This window comes from Vombatus ursinus, unplaced genomic scaffold (genome assembly GCF_900497805.2).
Source record: "Vombatus ursinus unplaced genomic scaffold, bare-nosed wombat genome assembly UNPS02012602.1, whole genome shotgun sequence".
NCBI lineage: Eukaryota > Metazoa > Chordata > Mammalia > Diprotodontia > Vombatidae > Vombatus > Vombatus ursinus.
This window is the reverse complement of record NW_020952380.1, coordinates 855,705-878,033: the sequence shown is the minus strand read 5'-3', so window position 1 is coordinate 878,033 and position 22,329 is coordinate 855,705. Positions and strand designations below refer to the sequence as shown.

At 36.0% G+C, this 22,329-nt stretch overlaps 1 protein-coding gene across 5 annotated transcripts in view; it reads left to right on the top strand.

The window, feature by feature from the left end:
- ESR1 (estrogen receptor 1) overlaps positions 1-22,329 on the top strand; it is a 455,293-nt gene that overhangs the window by 228,457 nt on the left and 204,507 nt on the right. For all 5 annotated transcript variants that reach the window (XM_027857990.1, XM_027857989.1, XM_027857987.1 and 2 more), the window contains one exon: positions 2,465-2,581. In XM_027857990.1, the coding sequence (XP_027713791.1) occupies positions 2,465-2,581 (117 nt within the window). The remainder of the gene's footprint in view (positions 1-2,464; positions 2,582-22,329) is intronic.

Sequence of the window (22,329 nt, the reverse complement as noted above, 5' to 3'; positions counted from 1 at the left end):
GTCCACTATTCTGCTTTATTCTTCAACCTATGCTTCATACTACTAAAGATTAATTTTACTCAAGCAAAAATCCAGTCATATCGTTTTTTGGCTCAAGAATCTTCATTGAATTGTGAAATGATCCACCCATTTTGGAGAGAAATTTGGAGTTATGCCCAAAGAGTTATTAAACTACCTATACCTTTTGACCCAGAAATGCCACTACTTGTTCTATATCCAAAGATGATTAGGGAAAAAAGTAAAGAACCTATATGTTCTTAAATGTGAATAGCAGCTCCTTTTGTGAGGGCAAAGAAATGCAAATTGCAGGAATGCCCATCAATTGGGGAATGGCTGAACAAGTTCTGGTATATGATTATGATGTAATACTACTGTGCTATAAGAAATAATGAGCTCAATGATTTTAGAAAAAAACATGAAATAATGAAGAGCAAAATGAGCAGAACCAAGAGAACATGGTATACAATAACAGCAATATTGGTTTAAGAATGACTTTGAGTGAATAAGTTGTTTTGTCTATTATAAATACTGAAATTAGCTATAAAGGGCATATGAAGAAAGATGTTATCTGCATCCAGAGAAAGAACTGATGAATAGAAATATGTATAGAATAATTTGACATATACATACCTATATCTATATCTTTATCTACCTATACCTACATATATACATCTATCTATCTATCTATCTATCTATCTATCTATCTATCTATCTATCTATCATCTATCTATCTATCTATACCTATTTGTGTCTAATAGTAGCCATCTCTAGGCTGGGGGGAGGGGCAGAGAAAAAAAAAAGAACCTTCACTGGCTTCTTAATGCCTACAAAGTATCATTAAGTGTCATAGCCTCATAAAATCTAAGAACTGGAAGGGAACCTAGAGCCATTTAGTTCAACATATGACTCAGGACCTATGTGAGTTCACACTTTTTTCTGATACTCATTAGTACCCATTATCTGAATTTTGTCACTACTAGAAACCTCTACTCTAGGGACTTTCTTTCCTCCTTGGTAACTCTCTGTCTAGGACCACTGTTTAAGAAGAACTCCAGTCATATTTCACCTCACTCATGCCCAGACTCTCTCTAGTTTCCTCCTCTTTCTCCTTTCAATGCCTTTAATAACCAACCTCTTACCTTTCTAGACGTTTTACACCTTATTCCCCACCATGTACTCTTTGATCAAATGACACTGACCTCCTGGTTGTTCCGTGAACAAGATAATCCATTTCTTGGCTCTGGGAATTTTCTCTGGTTAGCTTCTGTACCTTCAGTGCTTCCTCTACTCATTCTCACCCACTAACTTCTCTGACTTCCTTTAAGTTGCAGCTAAAATCTCATCTTTTACCAAAAAAAAACCAAAACCTTTCCCAACTCCTCTTAATTCTAGTGCCTTCCTTCTGTTAATTATTTCCTATTTATCTTGTATATAGTTTATTTGTATATATTTGTCAACACCTTGACTCTACCATTAGACTGTGAACATCTTGAGGGTAAGGACTGTCTTTTTGCCTCTTTTTGTATCCCCAACCCTTAGCACAGTGCGTGATACATAGTAGGTACTTAATAAATGTTAATTGATTGATTGAATATTTTCCCTTTTTGCCACCTAAATTCCTCTCCATTCATGATTTAACTTTGCTTCCACTTTCTGCGTGAATCTTTACCTGTTCTCATCTATGTGTAATGACCTCACATAGAACTCAATCAATCATTCAGTGGGACAGCTAGGTGGTGAAGTGGATACAGCACCTAGCCTGGAGTCAGGAAGTCTCATCTTCCTGAGTTCAGATCTGACCTCAGACAATTATTGGCTGTGTGAGTCTGGGCAAGTCACTTAACCCTGTTTGCCTCAGTTTCCTCATCTGTAAAGTGAGCTAGAGAAAGAAATGGCAAACCACTCTAATATCTTTGCCAAGAAAACCCCAAATGGGGTCACGAAGAGTTGGACATGATTGAAAAAAAACTTGAAAAACAAAGAACAGAAAATAATAGGGAATAATCAATAAAGGCAAGGCATTAAAATTAGGGGGGATTAGGAAAGGCTTTTTGTTGAAAGTGGGAACTTGAAGGAAGTTAGCTGAAACTTGAAGGAAGCCAGGGAAGGAGGATGATGGAGAAGAGGAGAAGGAAGAACATTTTAGACATGGGACGCTCAGTCCCAGAAGTACATAATAGCTAAGGAAATAGAGAGTAAGGCTGCTAAGCTGAAATTTGCTTTCACTAACTTTCTCAAAGGACCCACTGAGGAAATGGCTAAGGCAGAAATCAAGTCTAAATGATTGGCTTTTGATCTGGTTAAAATGATGCTTATGTGACAATCGCTTAAACTGGTTTGTGGCAAGTGTAACTATATTATTAGCCAAGTAGCATGGAGTCTCATGCAAACACTCCACCGTGTTTAAATTGATCTGTTTCGGATCCCAGGAATCATATTCTTTGTCTCCTTTTGCTTTGAACAGGGCATAATGACTACATGTGTCCTGCGACCAACCAATGCACCATTGACAAGAACAGGAGAAAGAGTTGCCAGGCCTGTCGACTACGAAAATGCTATGAAGTGGGCATGATGAAAGGTGGTAAGTACCATCTGGCAAAGACCACACATTACACACTTTATTACCATGTTATCTTGTACTTGTTCAGCATCAGAGGTACCAATAGGATGAATTTTAGCAATCATTCTTTTAATTCAGTTTTCTGTGCGAATGTTATTACTAAAAGAGCACCACAATCCACCCCCATAGGTATTCATATATGTACATGTATACATACAGACGTACATATGAAAGCAGAACTGAAATCCCTTACATGATTATTTCATGTTCCTTCAATGTGCTTTGAGACAAAGGTGTGGATAATCACATGGCAAAAGGAAGGGATTATTTTAAAAAATCATCTTAAAAATGATCTTTCTGTTACTATCTGCTATTGTTTGGGGCTGGGAAACTATCCCTAAAAATTCCTGGTACTTCTCAAAATCAAGTCTTGTAAGTGTAGAAACAAGGTACTTATGCCTTAAGTCAACCTGGGTGTTTGTCGAAATGACTGGAAACCATTCTGCCAATCAGACCATATTCATTCTTACAATTCCTAACCCAGTGCTAGGCATAAAATATCTATTGAAAATGGAATATTCTCAAGTTACATAGGAATGTAAATGTGTTCTTCATCTCTGCTATTACACTGCCTTCTAATTTCTTTGCATCCTCCCTACAAAGCCTAGCAGACTGCGCTGATCACAGTAGGCATTGAACAATTGTGTGATTGAGTGTATACAGTTGGAGACTTATCTTGGCCCATCTATTTTCCATCCTTATAAACCTATGATATGATACTTCATTGGTACTTCTAAGATTTAATCTGTGTGAGCCCAAGTGCCACCGATGTATATTATAATCCCTCCATGCCTGAGTAGCTGATCTGGTGAGTTACTGGGCCAAAACAAATTCAGATCATAGGATCAAAGAGCTGGAGCCAGAAGGAACTTCAGAGATTGTTTAGTTCAAACCCCCTTTTTATAGATGAAGAAACTGAAACCCAGAGATTGGAAATGACTTGCCCAAGGCTATATGGGTACTAAGTAGAAGAGCCAGGAGTTGAACTCATTACCTTGTGGCCAACCTTCTGGTAAAGGGCCTTTCTGAACTCAGCTAGATTGATACCTCAGATGACAGAGAGAGATACAGTCTGTCACTGGCCTCATACATTTTCAATATAGTAGGATCTGCCAGGACTTTGCTCCACTCTTATAGCCTTTGAGAATAGAGGGTCACTTCCACACAGCAATGAGGGATCAGGTTAGGTCTTTAGTAGAAATTACAGTATAGCTGTGGGGACAAATATACAGTTAACATTAATAAAATGTACAGCTATACAGTTATTATATATAAATATACATAAACATAGTTATTAATAGACATTATATATATTATGTATATTATACATATCAGTGTATTAATATACACAGATGGAGAGGAAGCCTGGAGAACCATGAAGACTTGGGTTCAAATCCTACCTTTGACATATACTGGTGCTAGGCAAATCATTGTATTTCTCAATGATCTAAACAACTCTCCGAGACCATTAATTGCAGTCTACATTGGGAGAGAGAGTTCCCTATGGCAATAAAATCACAGGAGTAATCCCTATTGCTATGTCTATATATGGATACAACACGTGCAGGGGTGCATTTAGGATAGGAATAGGACAAGAATTTTGTTCAGTATTTGTGCTAATAGCAAAAAAAGTGTCCTAATGGAGGTACTGAATTGTGGTTTTAAGAAAGGGTAATATGGAAAACAGGCTTGAGCTTCTGATTTGACAAGAGTTAGCTGGCTGCTTAAAACATTCAAGAGGACTTGAACAAAGGAAGAAGGAGAGAGAGAAAGAACCAAGTGTGGGAATCGGTGAAAAGATAAACCTGGATAGGACTGAGGGTGTGGGCTGATGGAGGAACAGGGAGAAAATCTTCTGCCCATGGTCAGCACTGGGGCTCTGTAGTTATTTGCTAAATACAACATTTGAAGTAAATTTTTCATGATGCATAGATGGATTGTTTGATTTACACATTGGGTGAACTATGACTACATGTCGAGCATATAAAAAAGCAGCTTTAATTCAAAGTGTAATTAATTCCTAGAATTTTACTGCTGTATTCAGAAAATGACACTTCAGTCATAAACAGATTAAATATTTAAGGAATTCATCTTTCTCTGAGCTGTTGGAGAATTAGTAAGACTTAATTAAACTCACAAAAAGCTACTTAAGGTAACTTGATATGTGACAAGAATTTAACAGTTATGTGAAAGAACTGAAATCTGAAACAATAAAAGTCCAAGTCAAATTGTTCTGCTTTCTGAGATGCTAATTTCAAAACAGCTGTTTAAATTCCCTAAATTCCCTCAGAAAGTCAAAAGTGTCCATTTGTTGAGTCAGACTAGCTTTTTTTCTTTGAGGAGGCCCAAATGGGAGTGATAGTCTATGTAGTCCCTCCATTACAAAAAAAGGCTTCTGCTTTCCTAAAATATTTTATATTATGTGTGTGTATGTATCTTGGTTCAACTTAACACACTTCCTAAATAGAACAAAGTAGAAGAAAAACCATCACCACCATTTTTAAAAAATAAGAAAACATATATATAGACTTAACTGATTGTTTCCCTTCTATACAGTTTTTCATACACCTATATTAAAAGGTGTCCTCAAAGACAGTGCACTTTTAAGCTGTAATAGCTTAGATTTTGGGGATACCCTACATATATATGTTTTTTAAAATGTTTATTGATATGATAGCTACGTAGCACAGTGGATAGAGAACTGTCCCTGGTGTCAAGAAGACAAGTTCAAATATAACCTCAGGTACTAGTTATGTGACCCTGAATGAATCATTGAACATATCTGCCTCAGTTTTTTCATCTATAAAATGGAATAATAATAGCTCTTACCTCCCAGGGCTATTGTGAGGATCAAACAAAATAATATTTGTAAAGTGCTTTGCAAATCTTAAAGCACTATATGAATACTAACTATTCTTTTTTTTTATGCATTTTCATTTATTGATATATTCCACCTTCCTTCTCTTCTTCCCCTAGCACTCTCTTAAAATAAAGAAAAAATAAAGGAGAAAAATAGGCATTCAGCAAAACACATATATCAGCCTAGTCCAAAATTATACATACTGTTCCCTATTCATAATCTCCCACCTCTATAAAAGAAGTAGGGGAAGGGTAGGGGAAAGAAGACATTCTCTTCTATCTCTTAGTGGAAACCAAGCTTACTCAGTACAATTTCACGCCAATCATTTTCAGTTTTAGCTTTTGTTGTTCTTTCCATTTATATTGTTATGGTCATTGTGTGTATGTGTTATACACACAGAGATACACACACACATTCCCATTTTCCCCTTTATTTTATTTTGCACCAGATCATACAGTACTGATTGTATTCATTGTTTCTTATAGTCAAATCTATGATGGCAAATGATTAATAAACAGCTCTCCAAAAAAAAAGGTAGAATGACATACTTTTAAGTTTAATCTGCATTATTAACATTTTCCCAACACTTTCTTGACTTAAATACAAAATGAGAAAAGAAAAAAAATATTGCTATGTATATAGCAAACTGTAAATGAGGATTCAATATAAAACAATTAATTTCCATTTCAAGAAAACCTATATAATAAATACTACACATTGTTTTCAAAGCTGCCCAGCTTTTCTTTGCTTCCTTATTGGTTTTCTTTTGTTCTCTGCTACGTACTTTTAACTTTATTTTTCCCCCTGTTTCCCTTATCACCCTAAGAAAGGCTACAATAAAGTGTGGATATATATATATACACACATATATATGTATATATATACATATATATGTATATATGTATTTATATAAAATATATATCCACACACATATACATAGATATATACACATATACATAGATATACACAGATATATACACATATATACATATGTACATGCATATACATATATATAAACATAACACATATATACTCATACACACATATGTAAGACCATACTATGCTTATTTATGTCTATCATCTCTTTCTCTGAAGGTGGATAGCATCTTCCTTCATAAGTCCTAGTCTTCCACGTTTTTCTAAATCAATCAATTCATCATTTCCTACACCACAGTAATATTACAACCCAATCACATCCTACCTGAGAGATTGTCTGTGAAAGGTTTTTTTCCTCAATTTTTTGCATTCCTTCTATTCTTGGCTACATAAGTTTTATTTACATGAGAAAATTTTAATTTAAAATAATCAAAATTGTCCTTTTTACATTTCAACATTGCTCTCACCTCATAATATAGTTTAAGGTCTAATACTGATAAATCTACTTCCTTTACATTTTTCCCCCGGTTTCTTTGAGGTTCCTGACTTTTTGTTCTTCCAAATGAACTTTGTTATTATTTTTTCTAACTTAGTAAAACACTTTCTAGTAATTTAATTGGGATGACATTGAGTAAAAATTGTCATTTAAAAATTATATTGCCTTTACATACCTATGAACAATAAATATTACTTCACTTATTTAGATCTGAATTTATTAGCATAAAAAGTATTTTATATTTAGATTCATATAGTTCCTGTGTCTGTTTTGGCAGCTATATGCTCAGTTATTTTATACCGTCTAGGTATTTTAAATGGTATTCAACACTTTCTCAAGTCTAGACAATCTCAAAATGGCAATTCAGGTCCTAGAACTTGCCAGTTTCCAGTGGAAATGCTCATTGAACATTCAACAATTGGCTCTCCTGAGCTGGTACTTAGAGCTGGCTGCAACACTCCCCTGCTACGTGCAATAACATTCAGTTGTATTCATGGACCATAGTCTGTTTATCTATCTTCCATTTGATAGGTTTTTTTTTCAGTTCTTTGCTAATGCTTTGTTCTGAGTTCTTTGCTACTACAAAAAGTATTGCTATGTACATTTTGGTACATGTATCTTTCTATGACTCAAAAATGCATGTTTCTTAGTGCTCAATTATTTTTTGTTGAGTGTTTATCCATGCGCTTATAAGTGTGAATTTGGGTAGCTCTTTTGCAAATCCTAGCTTCTGAGTTGTAAAATTGTAAGCTGTGAAGGCATAGAATATAAATTGCATAAAATATTTGCCATAAAGCTGTATAGTTTATTATATTTCCCACAATATTTGATATAACTGATGCAAGAGATCCCAGTCATCAACCTCTTAAATACCACTGTGAAAATCCATTCAGCTGACAACTGGAAATATGATTAAGTATAAACTTCAAAATTAGTTGTAAAGTAGAATTATGGCAGAATGGATCTTGATGACAATTTAAAGTAAGTTAGCTTGGCTTCTCATAAATCATTTTCCCCCCTTATGGTTAAAAAGCAAAAGCAAAACTATTAGAGGGTTCTTGGTGCAGTAGGCAAAGCACTGAACTGAGTCACAAGACCTTAGTTCAAATCCCACTTCTGCCACTGACTACCTGTGAGACCCTCTTTGTGCCTAGGTAAAATAAGGAAGGTGAGTTATGTGATCTTTAAGGTCCTTTCCAGTTCTAGAGTGGTGATCCTATCATTTTATTTGATAGATATCATCCTTTATACTACTTTGAAGATTAAACCTTAAGAGTTTTTTGTTTATATGAAGAAAGGATGTTTATATTTGAACAAATGAAAGATAATTATATATACACACACACAGACACACATATATATCCCCTCCCATATGCCTATCTATAAAAGTTTACTTCTATGGAGTAACTTTTAGAATTTTTCCATACATTTAATAACTACTCTCTCATACTTGTTGTCAGCCTCTATTCAAATATAATGTCAGAAACTGATACTCTTTCACCAATCAAAATGACACCAAAGCAGGTGTAGGTACATCAACCTTACCTTCTCTCTACTCTAGCTATCCTATTTGCCCTGCCATTGTACCCTAAAGATCACTGAGGTTTTTCACTCTCCCTGCAGCTGAGTCCTCCTAATAAGTTTTGTTGCTTCCTATTAGAAAATGAATTTGAGAGCAAGGACTCTTGTTTTCTTTAATTTTATTTTTTAATTTGCGTTCCTGGTGCTTAGCACAGAGATCTGTAATAGTAAATGTTTAATAAATGCTTCGTTTATTCATTGGCAATATAGTAGTAAGCATTTGATAAATGCTTTTTCATTCATTCATTCAATATTGTTGAATGAACAACACAGCTTTCACAGGCAGCCACTTTCCCCCTAATCAGTGCCAGCAAGTGAGATTGAGGTCTCAAAATATTGTACCCCAAATAAGAGACTGATTCTTGTTATAGAACACTGCCTCAATAGAGTCCTCACTAAAAAAAGACCATATCCTGACCTTTTGTTCTTCCAAATGAACTTTGTTATTATTCATTCAAAGAACCATCAACTCCCAAGTACACATATAGTCAGTACAGCCCAACAGAAGACTCCTACTCTCCAAGGGATACTAATTACCCTCTCTTGAGCCACTGACCAAGATGCTGCTGATAAGGGAAATTATAGAGGGTGTCTGATAGCTGTAGGGACAGTGATGCTAGAATGAGTGCCCAGTCATTGGAGACCTTCAATAAACTGCAATGGCCAGTTATATGGTGAGGATGACCACTGATGGGAGTGACCACTTTTGTTGGATAGAGGCTGTATTGACAGGTAGAGCTATTCTGCTGGTACCCCTTCTTTCAGGTTGTTTAGTGGCAACAACTACCACAGTTGGGGGAGTTTCCTACTTCTTGGAGTGAACAGGTGATTAACTAGTGAAACTGTAAGAGCCAGAGCCTGGTGTTTATACCTGCTGAACCTGTCCCTGCCTGAGCAGAAAAGCACTTGAGATGCTGATAATCACTAGTTTCATTTTTGTGTTTGACATCTAATAATTATAGTTTTGAATCTAGGAGACACAAACCAGCAAAATACCACAAGAAATAATACTTAAGCATATGAACAAAACCAGATAATATTGAACTCATTTAGCCTATATTTCATTGAGTCCAATATTTCCTTATATTACTTCTTTGGAAGCCAGCGATACTTAACCTCAATCTTATCTGCTTGTATCTTGATGACAGATGCTCTGTGGATGTCTTTCTTACCTTTCAAAACCTTATTATATTTACATAGTCATAGAAATTGATGTGACAGGCCATAGGGAAATAGTACAAAAATAGCATGGGAACAGAGACAGAAAGAGCTAGACCTTAAGGCACGGAACAATTGAGCTGAGAATAGAGAAGCCTGGGTTATTTGGTTGGATAGCATTGAATTCTCAGGTGTTTCCTGTCTATTTATTCCTAGTTGTGAGAATAAATGGAAAAATACCATTAATCCATTTTGAGATGCTTACTAGAGGTCTATCAAAGGTACTCCAGTAATTAAAAAGTGAGCCTATGATTTCATTGATGCGGTTTCTCTCACCAACAAAGTAGATTGTAACCCATCCATACCTGATACCTGCCTCTCGTGTAATTTGTCCATGTCCTTTTAAAGCCACCTGGGGTCCACTCAATGTATGGAGGAGTTGAGAGTTCTTCACATTTTGACATTACATAGATATCAATGGATCGTGTTGGCTAAGCACTATTGTCTTCCATTCTTACTATCTAACCATCTTATATTCTTTTTCAGTTAAACCTTTTTCTGACAACATCATTTATACCACCTCTCTTGCTTAATTACTCATTTGTGATTCGTTGCAGTCTGCTCATCTCCTCCTCTCCCTGCCCCCAATTTGTTTCCCTCTTGCCCTCTGTGTGACCCTCAACTACAAGTCTTCAGAGATTATAAGTATTCTGTTACTCTCAGCCTTGTAACTTCCCTGGAAAACTATCAGAGTGAAAAAGATAGCTTTTTGTTTCAGGGAGAAGACTGGAATGAATCCTATGCTTTCTCAAAAGCAACCTGGCTTATCTTTTTCTTTCTGTTCAATTCTGGGCCCCCTGTTCATTATCTATTTGCAGTGTTTGTCTAAGATATGTGAATTGATGGACCGGCTCTATGGGATTTCACCCAACTACATGTCATAGGTGAGACAATACAATAATTATTTAAATCAAAGGAATCATCAATGAGGTCCATCTATTGTGAACTCAGCATGTACATTGTTCTCATTAAAGTAGTTATTTGTTAAGGGTCACATTACAATTGGAGAGCAACATAGCCTACAACTAGGGTTAGGTTACCTTCTGAGAGTAGTCTGGACTACTTTTCATAGTACAGGCAATGAGATATGATTTGATATATTCCCCTCTTTCACATAATACTTACTAATTCTCTTTCACTTAGCTCATCTCTCTTATTCCTTCACTTTAACAATCTTTATCTTATACATTTCAAACAGGTCTTTTTACTCTTGTAATCACTTGCTTTTTCCCCTCAAATTAATTTCTCCTTTTGGGCCCACTGGATTTGTTAGTCAGGATTCCCATGTGGCTTTCTGACTTCTGGGTGATTAAAATAAGGAAGTTGCTGGAAAAACTGGAAAGCAGATTGGTACTGGACTAGAAGTAGGTTTGGAGAAGCCAAGAGGGATTGGGCCAGGAGCCCAGCAGACCAGGAGACATTTGTCCAAATGCTCATGGGATCATTCCAACTTAGTCTGTAACTCAGACTTCCAGACTCTTCTGTGTTTATACAGTGTCTATGACCACATTGTATAAATGCTTATATAGTGTTTGTATACATGTGTTAGCTACCTCTAAGATACCTTGTCAGGTCAAAGATCTCTAATATTTTTCAACCAGGGAGTGAAATGACTAAACATTCATTACTCGTACTGGGTGTCAAAGCCTGATTTTTTTTGTCTGTTTGTTTTTTATAGTAATGAAATCAAAAGGCAGACATTGTTTCTTTCCTTCTTTTGAACTGTATTTTCATGTAATGTCCATGAAACCCAGATACTGAAGAATCATAAATGAGGTATAGTATTGTTCATTACATTGTATAATTCTTGGTTTTTAACATGTTTATTTAAAAAAAAACTTTCTTCATGAAAGATTTGGAAAAAGGTCTATAGTATCTTTTCTATCTTGCAAATGAGGAAATTGACACAGATAATTATTTAATTTCTTTTAGTACAAATAGAGAGTTAGTGGTAGGATTTCCTAATACCATTTAAAGGACACCTACGACAAAGCAGCTATCCTTGGCTAATCATTTACCTTTGGTGAGTCTAGTGACAATCATATGGCTTACAATTTACCACTATCACAAAACCGGGAATTATAAGAACTTTAAAGTAGCTTTAAAATAATTAGCCACACCAGTTTCCTAATAACATAGGAAAGCTAACGAGCCTGTTTGGCCAGAAGTCTCAAAGGAAAGTGCCATGTGAAATCTTACTAATTTGCCCAAATTAGTATGCTTTGCCAGGAATTTCTCCCCTTTGCCATTTCAGTTAAATGAGCTCCCACCCGAATCATCTCCAATATTCTGATACCTTTTGTTAGTGTTATCTGGCTATTCTCTGTAAATACTACTAAAAAGATCATTGATACTAATAGGAACAAAGTCAAACAAGTCACTAAAGAGGGTAGAAGTGAATTACTGGCATGGGATAACCCAAATATGGGAATGGGTTGTGACTTAAAAGAAATCCAAGATGCTTCAGAAGGGAGGGTTGAGAGTGAATGTTAAGAGTTTGACTTTAAAAAGTCAGAGAAAAGGTAAAATCAAATACTTAAAAAGAATTTTGAAAATGCCTACCATGTGCCAGGCACTGTTCATTGGAGAAACAAAGACAAAAAATTAAACATTCTCTGCTCCCAAGGAGCTTATATTTTATTAGAGGAGCTAATGTTGTTGTTTTGTTTTGTTTTGTTTTTTTTTTAACTCTGGAGCAACCTGTAACTTTATGGGATGTTATGCTAATTTGTAGTATTAGGTATTAAAACTGACCAATACCTATTCCTATTTTTTTAATATTAGTTATGAAACAAAGACCATTCTACTCAGAATCCTTCTCTTCCTTAAAGTTTAGTTCAAGTACTCTCTTCTATGTGGAATAAAAATACCGTTACATTTAGTTGAGGTTTTTGTTAATCATAACCCATTGTAACACCCATTGTAACAATCCTCTGTCTCTTGGGTAAAAAAAAAAAGTCCGTATCAGAAGATTCTTGTATGGACTTTACCATCTATAGAAAATTTTATTTTTTGAATTAAATATTCACTATATATGTATTTATATACGTATACACACATACTCATAATATGATGTTCTTAAGTGAACAAAGACAGAAAATCAGGGCACTACTAAAAAGTTTTCCAGAAATAGAAGCAAGCCAATATTTAATGCAACAAATGGATTTTTTCCAGACATGCGAGATTCATGCAATTATCTCCTGATACAAGTTATTTATTTATTTATTTTTGGTGGTGGTAGTGGTTGTTAGAATTTCCAGTGAATGGACCAGAAAAATAACCCTGAGTAAATGGATGGATATTTTTGTGTTCAGCTTGAAATCCACTGCTAGATTTTCTAACCAAATGCATTGCATTTATATTGTACTTATAGATTAAGGCATAGGTGAAAGAAAATATTACAGATATTATATATCTTTTATGAGGGTAAAATATGGTTAATTTTTTGAAAAGGGAATTTTAATCCACCATTCCAAGGAATTTTATAATATCAGAAGAAATTTTGGTGGTGAGGTGAGTTTGTTTCAGCTTATCAAAAAAAAAAATCAGAAAGGATCCCTCTTGCCTGTAACCTTTGCTGACTGGAAAATAAATGGTTATATATGGATTCCTTTTATGGGCCTCTTGCAATGTAGGACTACATTTGTAGTATTGATTCATAAAAAAACTTGATTATAATGTCAAATTGCTAGTTGCATATTCTACAAGCCTCAAAAGCTTTAAAGTCCCCAAGCTCATTTCATGTTTTTAATGGATATGATTAGAGAAGACAGACATTAAATGGCAACAGAGATAGAACAGGAGAGAGCATGCTGGGCTTGGAGCCAGGAAGACTGGGGTTCAAATCCAGCCTCTGACACTTAGAAGCTTATTTAGCTAGGGACAAGTCACTTAACCTCTCTAGGCTTTATCCTTACCTCTTCTGTAAAGTGTGGATAGCAGTGTCTATTTCACAAGATTGTTGTGAGGATCAAATAAGTATGTAAAGGATCTTTCAAATTTTAAAGTACTATGTTAATATCTGTTACTATATGGTTAAACTCATTATAGAAGGTGTCACAGTACTGAAGGGAGAATCTTAGAGTCACCTGGGGCGAATAATGATGAAGCAACAGGGAAGTTTTTTCTAGCATTCCATATACCTAACACTCATACAATTAGGATGAATAATTCCTTTCAACAGGACTGTTCTACAAATTAGGTTTTCCATATAGGCATGTGCTCTTTTTCTTTTTTTCTGAGACTGAACTAAGCATAATATTTTGCCATTTTTCTTGCCAGGAGGCATGCCTTATATGCTTATTCACATTTATCCTATAGTGCCTACCACATAGACATAAATGTGTATATAGGATATACATAATGTAAGTATGCAAACATATATATGTATATATGTATACATAACTATATATAGCTATGTCCTAGTCACTATGGGGTTATGGCTGTCTCTTTCTGTCTCCATATATACACATGCGCACATAAGCATATACTAGTTGCTCAACAAATATTGCATTGTTGGTGACTTTTAAGTGCAAAAGCACTATAGAAATGTGTTATGGTGATGATAAAGAAAAATGGCAAAATATTATGCTTAGTTCAGTCTCAGAAAAAAGAAAAAAACACATGCCTATGTCAAAAACCTATTCCAATCACGTAGTTATAGTGGTATAGATTCAGCAAGGATTGTGGACATCTTATGAAGATAGAGTCTCCAAACCTGATTGAATATATAAAATGCATTCCCCTCCACCTTTTAGAATACCTAGTTTCTTTCCTTCAAAGCTTAGCTGAACTCCACTTCCTGTATGAAGCGTTTATTGATTCTAGTACCTGCTCTTGTCTCTTTCCTCCCTTGTCCCCATGCCCAACCCCAATTACTTTGTATTTATTTTGTTTATGTTCCCCATAGACTTAATGAGTATATGTTGTCTCTCTCTTTAGGATGGAAACCCCATGAGAGCAGAGGTTGTTTTGTTTTGGTCTTTATACCCAGTGCCTGGCACATTGTAGATGTTTAATAAATGTTTGTTGATTGATTGATTGATTAAGTGATGCCAACAAATGTTCCAACTACTCTAACAGTAACAAAATCAAACCAAAACCAGGCATGGAGCCCAACCAATACCAGTAAAATGTTTTAGAAACTGAGTAGGTAAAGATAATGAGACCCAACTAGTCCCAGAGACACAGGGAAGACTCCAATGCGTTGGAAGTTTTGTTAAAAAAAATGTACATGTGGTTCATATTTCCTACATAAATTTGTTTTTGACAAGTTTTACATTTACATTCTTAACACTATATGGTAACCCAATTTTATGAAACATTTTGTAGATTGTATGCATTTATGCTTAGTTGGAGTACTACAGTATGGCATATGCATGCCTCTAGCTTAAGTGCCACCTCCTTCAGGAAGACTTCTGGTATTATTCTGAGCTGGGACTTATCACTCCTTTTTCAGTTCTCATAAAGAACTTTTTTTCACCTCCCTCTTATTTACTTAGCATGTTCTACTTTTTAATATAGATATTTTTATCTCTGTCTTATCTCCTTTACTATAGTTTAAAACTCTCCTGGCAAGTCTTATTTAATATTTTCTCTAGATGATGCCTAGCACAGCGTTTTGTACCTCATGGGCATTACTGTTTATTGAATAAAAATATATATAGGAAGCATGGTATAACCTTCTCTGCTATAGGGAAAATACACAGATATATGTATGTGTGTATATGTGTGTATGTTCAGATGTATGTTTGTATGTGTATATATATATCTATATCTATCACATCTAGCTTGAATTCCATAAAAATTGTCCAATTCCTAATTGTAGCTGTGGTTCATTAGGCAGAATGGGGAGATATCTCTAGTCAGATCAGTAAAGAATATTGAACAAGGTTGCTGAGTTAAGTAAGCTCATCTTTAATCCTCTGCTTTGCATGTCTTCCTATTGTTACTTCCCATGTAGACTAAGATTTAGCCCTCCTTCTATACTGTTTACCAATAAGGTCAATCTGCCTACTAAAATTTAATGGACAAACCTTCAGACTTCCCTTCTCCACCCTGTGAATTTGGGGTTGATCTCTGGTTATTTTGGTCCTCAGATCTGAATAGTGAGAAATTCCAGCTATTTCTCTTGGATATTTTTGGGATCTAGCTTCTCCAGTCTCCCCAGTCCTCTTGCAGAGTTCTATTACTCATCCTGGCTTTCCATGGAGAAAAGCTGGTTTGGGTTGAGTGATATGGGGTGGGGAGGCGGAGAGATTTGTTTGGAAAGTAGTAGAAGATTTTAGAAATAAGGTAGTGTCACTTCAAGGCAATCTGACATCCTCTGCAATTCATCATCTATAGTGAGGTCTAGTAGCATGAATTATGACCAAAAGTTATGTGGTCTTTGTATAGAGCAGATAAGAGGAGATAACAGGTTCCAGAATTCAATGTCTGTTTAACTTTCTGTTTCCAAACCTCTATTTGATTCCATATCAAGTCCATGGCTCATTGATCTGGAATTTGAAGGGAACTCAGAAGTCATCTGGTTCAGTCCCCCTCATTTTACAGATGAGGAAACTGAGACTGGATAGTTGAAATGACTTACCCAAAGTCATACTCCAGTAGTAAGTGGTGGATCTGGGATTCCAATGAGACCCTTCTTCTGACTCTAAATTCAATTCTCTTTTATTGACTTATTACAAGTCATTAGTAAAGGAAAACCTTTTGGCATCTCAAGGTAAGCATTTGAAGTTTCACAATTATGCATTTTATATCAAGAAGCTATGATCATTCAATACTTTCAGTTGCTGACACCTCATCGAGACATGACTGTCCAAGTTCCAGGCCTCACAAGCACAGCTAAGGTAGGAGTACAGCAGATTTCTTTTCTTTTTAATTTAATTTTAATGTAACAAACACCTACTAAAATTAGAATTTCCATGTATAAAGGAGAACAGAAAAAAAGGGGATTATCTGTGAAATCACAAATCTCTGTTATGGACTGCTTGTCTTTCCCTTTAAGAATATAGTACACAAAACATGTGACTTTAAAAGTAGTCCTGCTTGTTTGTGGGTATAGCAGAAGCTATGATCACATTTACCCATTGATACAGGTTGAGTGAAGAATGTCATCATTAATGGTTAAAGATTTGAGGAGACCAAATCAGTCAAACTAATAGCTTGCTAATCCATCTTGTAACTGACTTGATCCTGCACTGACCTCCTCATTTTGAGCCCTTAGCTCCTAAAACTAGCTGCTCCTTCTGCATTAGCCACTTGGATTTCAGAGTTTTGGAGAAATTGAATTTTAGTAACCAGTCTTAATTCCTGTATGACTTATGGGCAAGTCCCATAAATTCTCTGGGTCTTGGTTTCCTCACCTCTAAAATGAAGGTATTGGAATGGTTCAAGCACCTCTGAAGGCCTAAATCTATGATTCTATGATCACAGTTCAGACTGCTTGGTAATGGTCCTAATTACTGACATACAATCAGTCAATTGTGGGGATATAACAGTACTGTACGATTCCCTAAATAGAAAACATACAAAAACAGAAAGCAGGGAAAAAAAACCCACTTAATTGACATGAACAATGGCCGAGGCCCTAGGTCAGTGGTTCTTAACCTTGTTTTGCACATAGCACAGTATTTTTCTTTCTTATGTAGAACCAGGTCACCCTATGGGAGAGTCAACTGACTCCCACATGTGATTTCAAATTGTAAGTCGCACACAATTCCTAGCATACTTGGGTAAGCACCCACTACACTACAATACTATGACACACCCTTTGAGAACCATTACCCTTCATGGGGGCTCCAGGGAGAGCTGAACTGTAGTTCAGACTGAAGATGCAGCAATACCACCCTGTTGGAAGTGAGCTCCTGCCTTAAACAGTTGTTGAGAGATGCTGCCTTGTCTTCTGGAAAAGATTGCCCTTCTCTCAGCCCCTCTCTCACTAATCTCCCTCTTCTCCCTTCTCAGCTGAAAACCTTGGCTTGTATTCCACTGAGAAATTGAGGCCATTCTCTAACACCTTTCTCTTTTCCTCTCATATTTCTTTTTCTCTCATATTTCACATCTCTCAGATGCCTTCTGCTTCTATCTCCTTCACATCCCTGTTTTATGCGAAGAGGTGGCTCTACTCCTTGCCAAGGCAAATTTCTCTATATGTGCAATTGATCCTATTTCATCCTGTCTCCTCCAGAAGATTTCACCTTCTATCAGTATCCCTACCCTATCACTAATCTTCTATCTTTCCTTATCTCCTGGCTGCTTCTTTATCACCTCCAAACATGTCTATGTCTCCCTCATCCTAAATAAACCCTTATTTGATCTGCCCATGTCTATCTCCCTTTTTGTGGTTAAACTCAAGTTTAAGAGTCAATCTACTATTGATTTTTTCCATTTCTTAGTCTGGCTTCTGACTTCACTATTCAATGAAGACTGCACTCTCCAAAGTTACCAATGATCACTTCATTTCCAAATCTAACAGCCTTTTCTCAATCCTTGTCCTTCAGGACCTCTCTGCAGCCTTGACTCTAGGTTTTTGGGACATTGTTCACTTTCTACTGGTTTTCCAATTTTTGATCAATCCTCAGGCTCCTTTGCTGGACCTTTATCCAGGTCACGCCTGCTAATCACAAGTATCTCCCAAGGATCTGTCCTCGGTCCTATTATCTTCTCCCTCTATATTCTTTCACCTGGCCCTATAATTAGCTCCTATGGATTTAATTATCATTTCTAGGCAGGGGATATGCTAGCCATGATTATTAAATTATCTAACCTTGAATTCAACCCCAACTCAGCTGAAGGCAACCTAGCTATTATAAATGAAAACATAAACTTCTAATTTTTGTGATTTGAACTCCTCTCAGGGCCCACAGGAGGGAATCTTTAATTAAGACTAGATTATAAGTTTCTTGAAGGGAGGTATTGAGCCTTACCTCTATAGATCTCTTGACTTTTAAACTGAATAAGAGTATCTGATTCTAAGATAAGTCTAGACTAGTAAATTATTCCTTGATAATAAACATCTTATTCTTGCCCCAGGACAGCAGGTTGCCGTTTATTCAACTGTGTCTTCCAAGCCCTTAAAAGAAATCAATGAAGAATTAATTCACATCACATGTTGTAACAGTTTACTTCCAAAGAACAGGGCTTGTTTCCTGCCCACAATAGTGGTAATGGACTAGTAGAGTGTTTATAAGCTAACTTAAGCAGAAGCATACTCTTCTGACCTATTTATGACTCTTTTTATACTATGCATGACCCCCAGGATCAAAGCCAAAAAGCTTTTAGTCACATTACCCTAATAAGGCCAGTTAATGTTATTTGCTATGAACTTCTAGGGTCATCCTATGCCACAGATCTCTTCACTTTTTCCTTCTCAATAAATGAATACTTGAAGCATCTATGAGTTGATCAGCATCTGTTGTAACTACTGGGACTGAGGTAGATAACTACCTATATGTGACTCAGGATTATAGGATCATGGAATTTGAGTGGGAAGAGACCTCAGAGGTAGTTGCTGGGACTGAAGTTAAGAAGACCTGAGTTCAAATTTGGCTTCAGAAACTTGCTAGCCTATGATCCTGGGCCAATCCCTTAACTCCTGTGTGCCTCACTTTCCTCAACTGTAAAACAGGGATAATAACAGTATTTACCTGCCAGGGCTATTGTGAGGATCAAATTACTAATATTTGTCAACTACTTAGCACAGTTCCTGGCATATCATAGGTGATCAACAAATGCCTGTTCTCATTTTGCCTCTCCCCCTTCCCATCTAATCCAGACCAGATGAGGAAACTGAAGCTAAGATAGGTTAAGTGACTTGTTCAACATCATATAGGCAGTGAAGATTTGAATTCAGGTCCTTTGATTCCAGCACCAATGCTCTACATCATGGCAATCAAGTGATACTCAAAATTACAGTTGGCAAGTATCAGAGATGGGATTTGACTCCAAGCCCAGCACTCACTCACTCACTCAATCAATCAACAATCATTATTTTTAAGTACATTATTCATGCCAGTTATTATGCTAGGCTGCCTCTCTATACCCAATAGTTGGACTTTTTATATCAGTGAAATGAAGGTAATACCTTTCAGTTGTGGAAACCTGCTACACTGCTTGCTATGCCCAGGCAGGACCTGGAGGTGTTATAATAGCTATATCTATTTACATTTTATGAAAATAAATAGCTGGGGGGGGCAGCCTACGAGAGCACCTTTAGCAAGAATATTCAGAATGGGAATAGTGCTGCTGAAAATGGAATCTGAGTCATCTGGTGTCCAATTTTATTTCTCTACACATCTTTTACAGTTCAAGCGAAAGAAGCGATGTAGATAAATCGATGAATTCTATTGGGAAATAATCATGTGGGACTATTTACATAGTCCAGGTTCAGCTGGGGCTGTAAGGAAACCTGCTCTCTAGCATTGACAGTAGTATAGCTTTGTTCTCCATAGAGGGAAATCTCCCTGTTCTGGTGGAAAATGGCTCCTGGACAGCTTATAGTGAGTTTATGATGTAGACTGGGTTGCGTACCAACAATTCAGAGTTTAATGTACAGCCACTGAAATGAATGATCTTGCTCTTGAAAATCCACTTCTACCTGAGGAATAGTTTATGTTTATCTTCCTTATTTGTGGAAAACTGGCTCTATGATGACCCTTTTTTTTCTCTTTAACTGTCTGTACCTGAGTTTCAGTGTCGAAATTAACCAGACATCTTCCTTTTACAAATGTACACTGATTTTATTTTATATCTGGCTGGTGAATTTTCTGACTTGAATAATTTTATTCCCCTTGATGTAGTTTTTCTAATACTTAACAACCATCTTCTGCTTCAGAAGCAGCATTAACTGCTGGTGAAGTGCTTTCTTGGGTATTATTAAATCTGTAGGATGTGTTTGTCCTTTTGGGGACACTGGAGTACAGCCATCACTGAGGAAAGAGGAAAAAAACAGCTAACTGAGTCTTTAGCCCCATCCAGGTTGTTAAAACTGTAGTAATAGCAGTTTGGTAAGATCCAGCAAGGAGCTACTTACTGAAACTCCAAGGAAATAAGTTCATTTTTCAGCACTTTTATTAAGGGTTTTTCAGCGTATACTTTGAATTCAGGTAGAATAACACAAAATAACAAGCAAAAGAAAAACCCAAAAAACTTTGATTGTTTCCAAAACTTTCTAACTTCAATTGGGAAAAAAAAAAGATCACTGTGGAGTCAATAACTCATGGTCTTATGTTTTTTTTTTTTTTGTAATTAACTTTCTTGAGACAGAAACTGGCTAAAAGCTACAAGATTTTATGTTTAAAGTAATTGTTTTCCCAGAATGGCTATCTTCTCTCTTCAAGTTTTTATTGGAAAGAGTGCTGTAACTTCATAGTAGATATGCCGTGCAACATTTGCATTGCCCTCTCTACATGTGTTGGGAGTACACACTTTTCTGTAAATCTCAATGATTAATTATTTTTATTTAACAAACTTTAGCAATCATGGTAATGCATTCTATATTCAGATACTAAAATGGAAAAAAGGGCGAACCAATCTCTGTTACCTCAAACTTTTTTCTGTATTTCTGAAACATTTGGTCTAGTTGGTACACTTGATTAAAACCTGTTATAGATGAAGCCAACCATGATCATGGGCTCCATTCCCTGTACAGGGAATGTTTACAGGTGTACAGGTCAGTTCAAATTCATATAGAAGAAAATAATCTGTTCAGTTGCTATATCTTAAGTATTACTCATCTTGGTAAAAGAATATATCCATACCATGGGTGATGGGTTACTCTAATTTATCCAGGTATGACTGCTACCCTTTCTTCACTTCTTTTCTAGCAGTATTATTCTTATATCAGATTCTCTGCTTCTCTGACTTTAAAAAAATATTTCTCCCTGCTTTTGTATATCTTTGTTACCCTTGCTTTATTGTTTTTTTTTTTTTTTTGCCTCTCCTGGCTCCCAGACCCAAGGTGTTAGTTTCTAAGTATAACTTAAAGTTTGATGGTAAAATTAAGCTATGGCACTGGTTGATGCATCATTCCTGCCATCTAGGAGCAGGATGGAAAATTACAGTGTCAACGTTCAAGATTTATTTTTTTTTTTATACAATTAATCTCTCCCCTACACCCTTTATAGAATAGACATTCCAACGATTTACTTTAAAGTTAATTTCAGTTTAGGTGAGTTCCATTTCCCAATTGACTTTGATTATAAAACCAGTTTCATTTTATTAGAAAAAATTCTGGGTATGACAATCACATTTAAAAATTTGACAAACTGTCTAAAAAAATAAAGTTTACTTTATGATAATTTTAATCATATTTAGTAGTATTACTCAGCATATTAAGAAAAACACTGTGTACTCAGATCACAAAGTAAAAATCTAGTGTGATAACAGAAACCCTGAGTATGATTATTTTTTTTCCTTTGCCTCATATATTGTTCCCATGCTCAGGTAGCAACCCTCAAAGCTTCAGCAATTGTATTAAGTTTTTATTAGTCTTAGGTCATCTTAAATTCTAGCTTTATGTTCAAGATGTCTTTTCTTTTCTCTTTTCTTCTTTTCCTCCCTCCCTTCTTTCTGCCTTTTCTTCCTCCCTTCCTTCCTTTCTCCCTTCCTTCCTTTCTCCCTTCCTTCCTTCCTTCCTTCCTTCCTTCCTTCCTTCCTTCCTTCCTTCCTTCCTTCCTT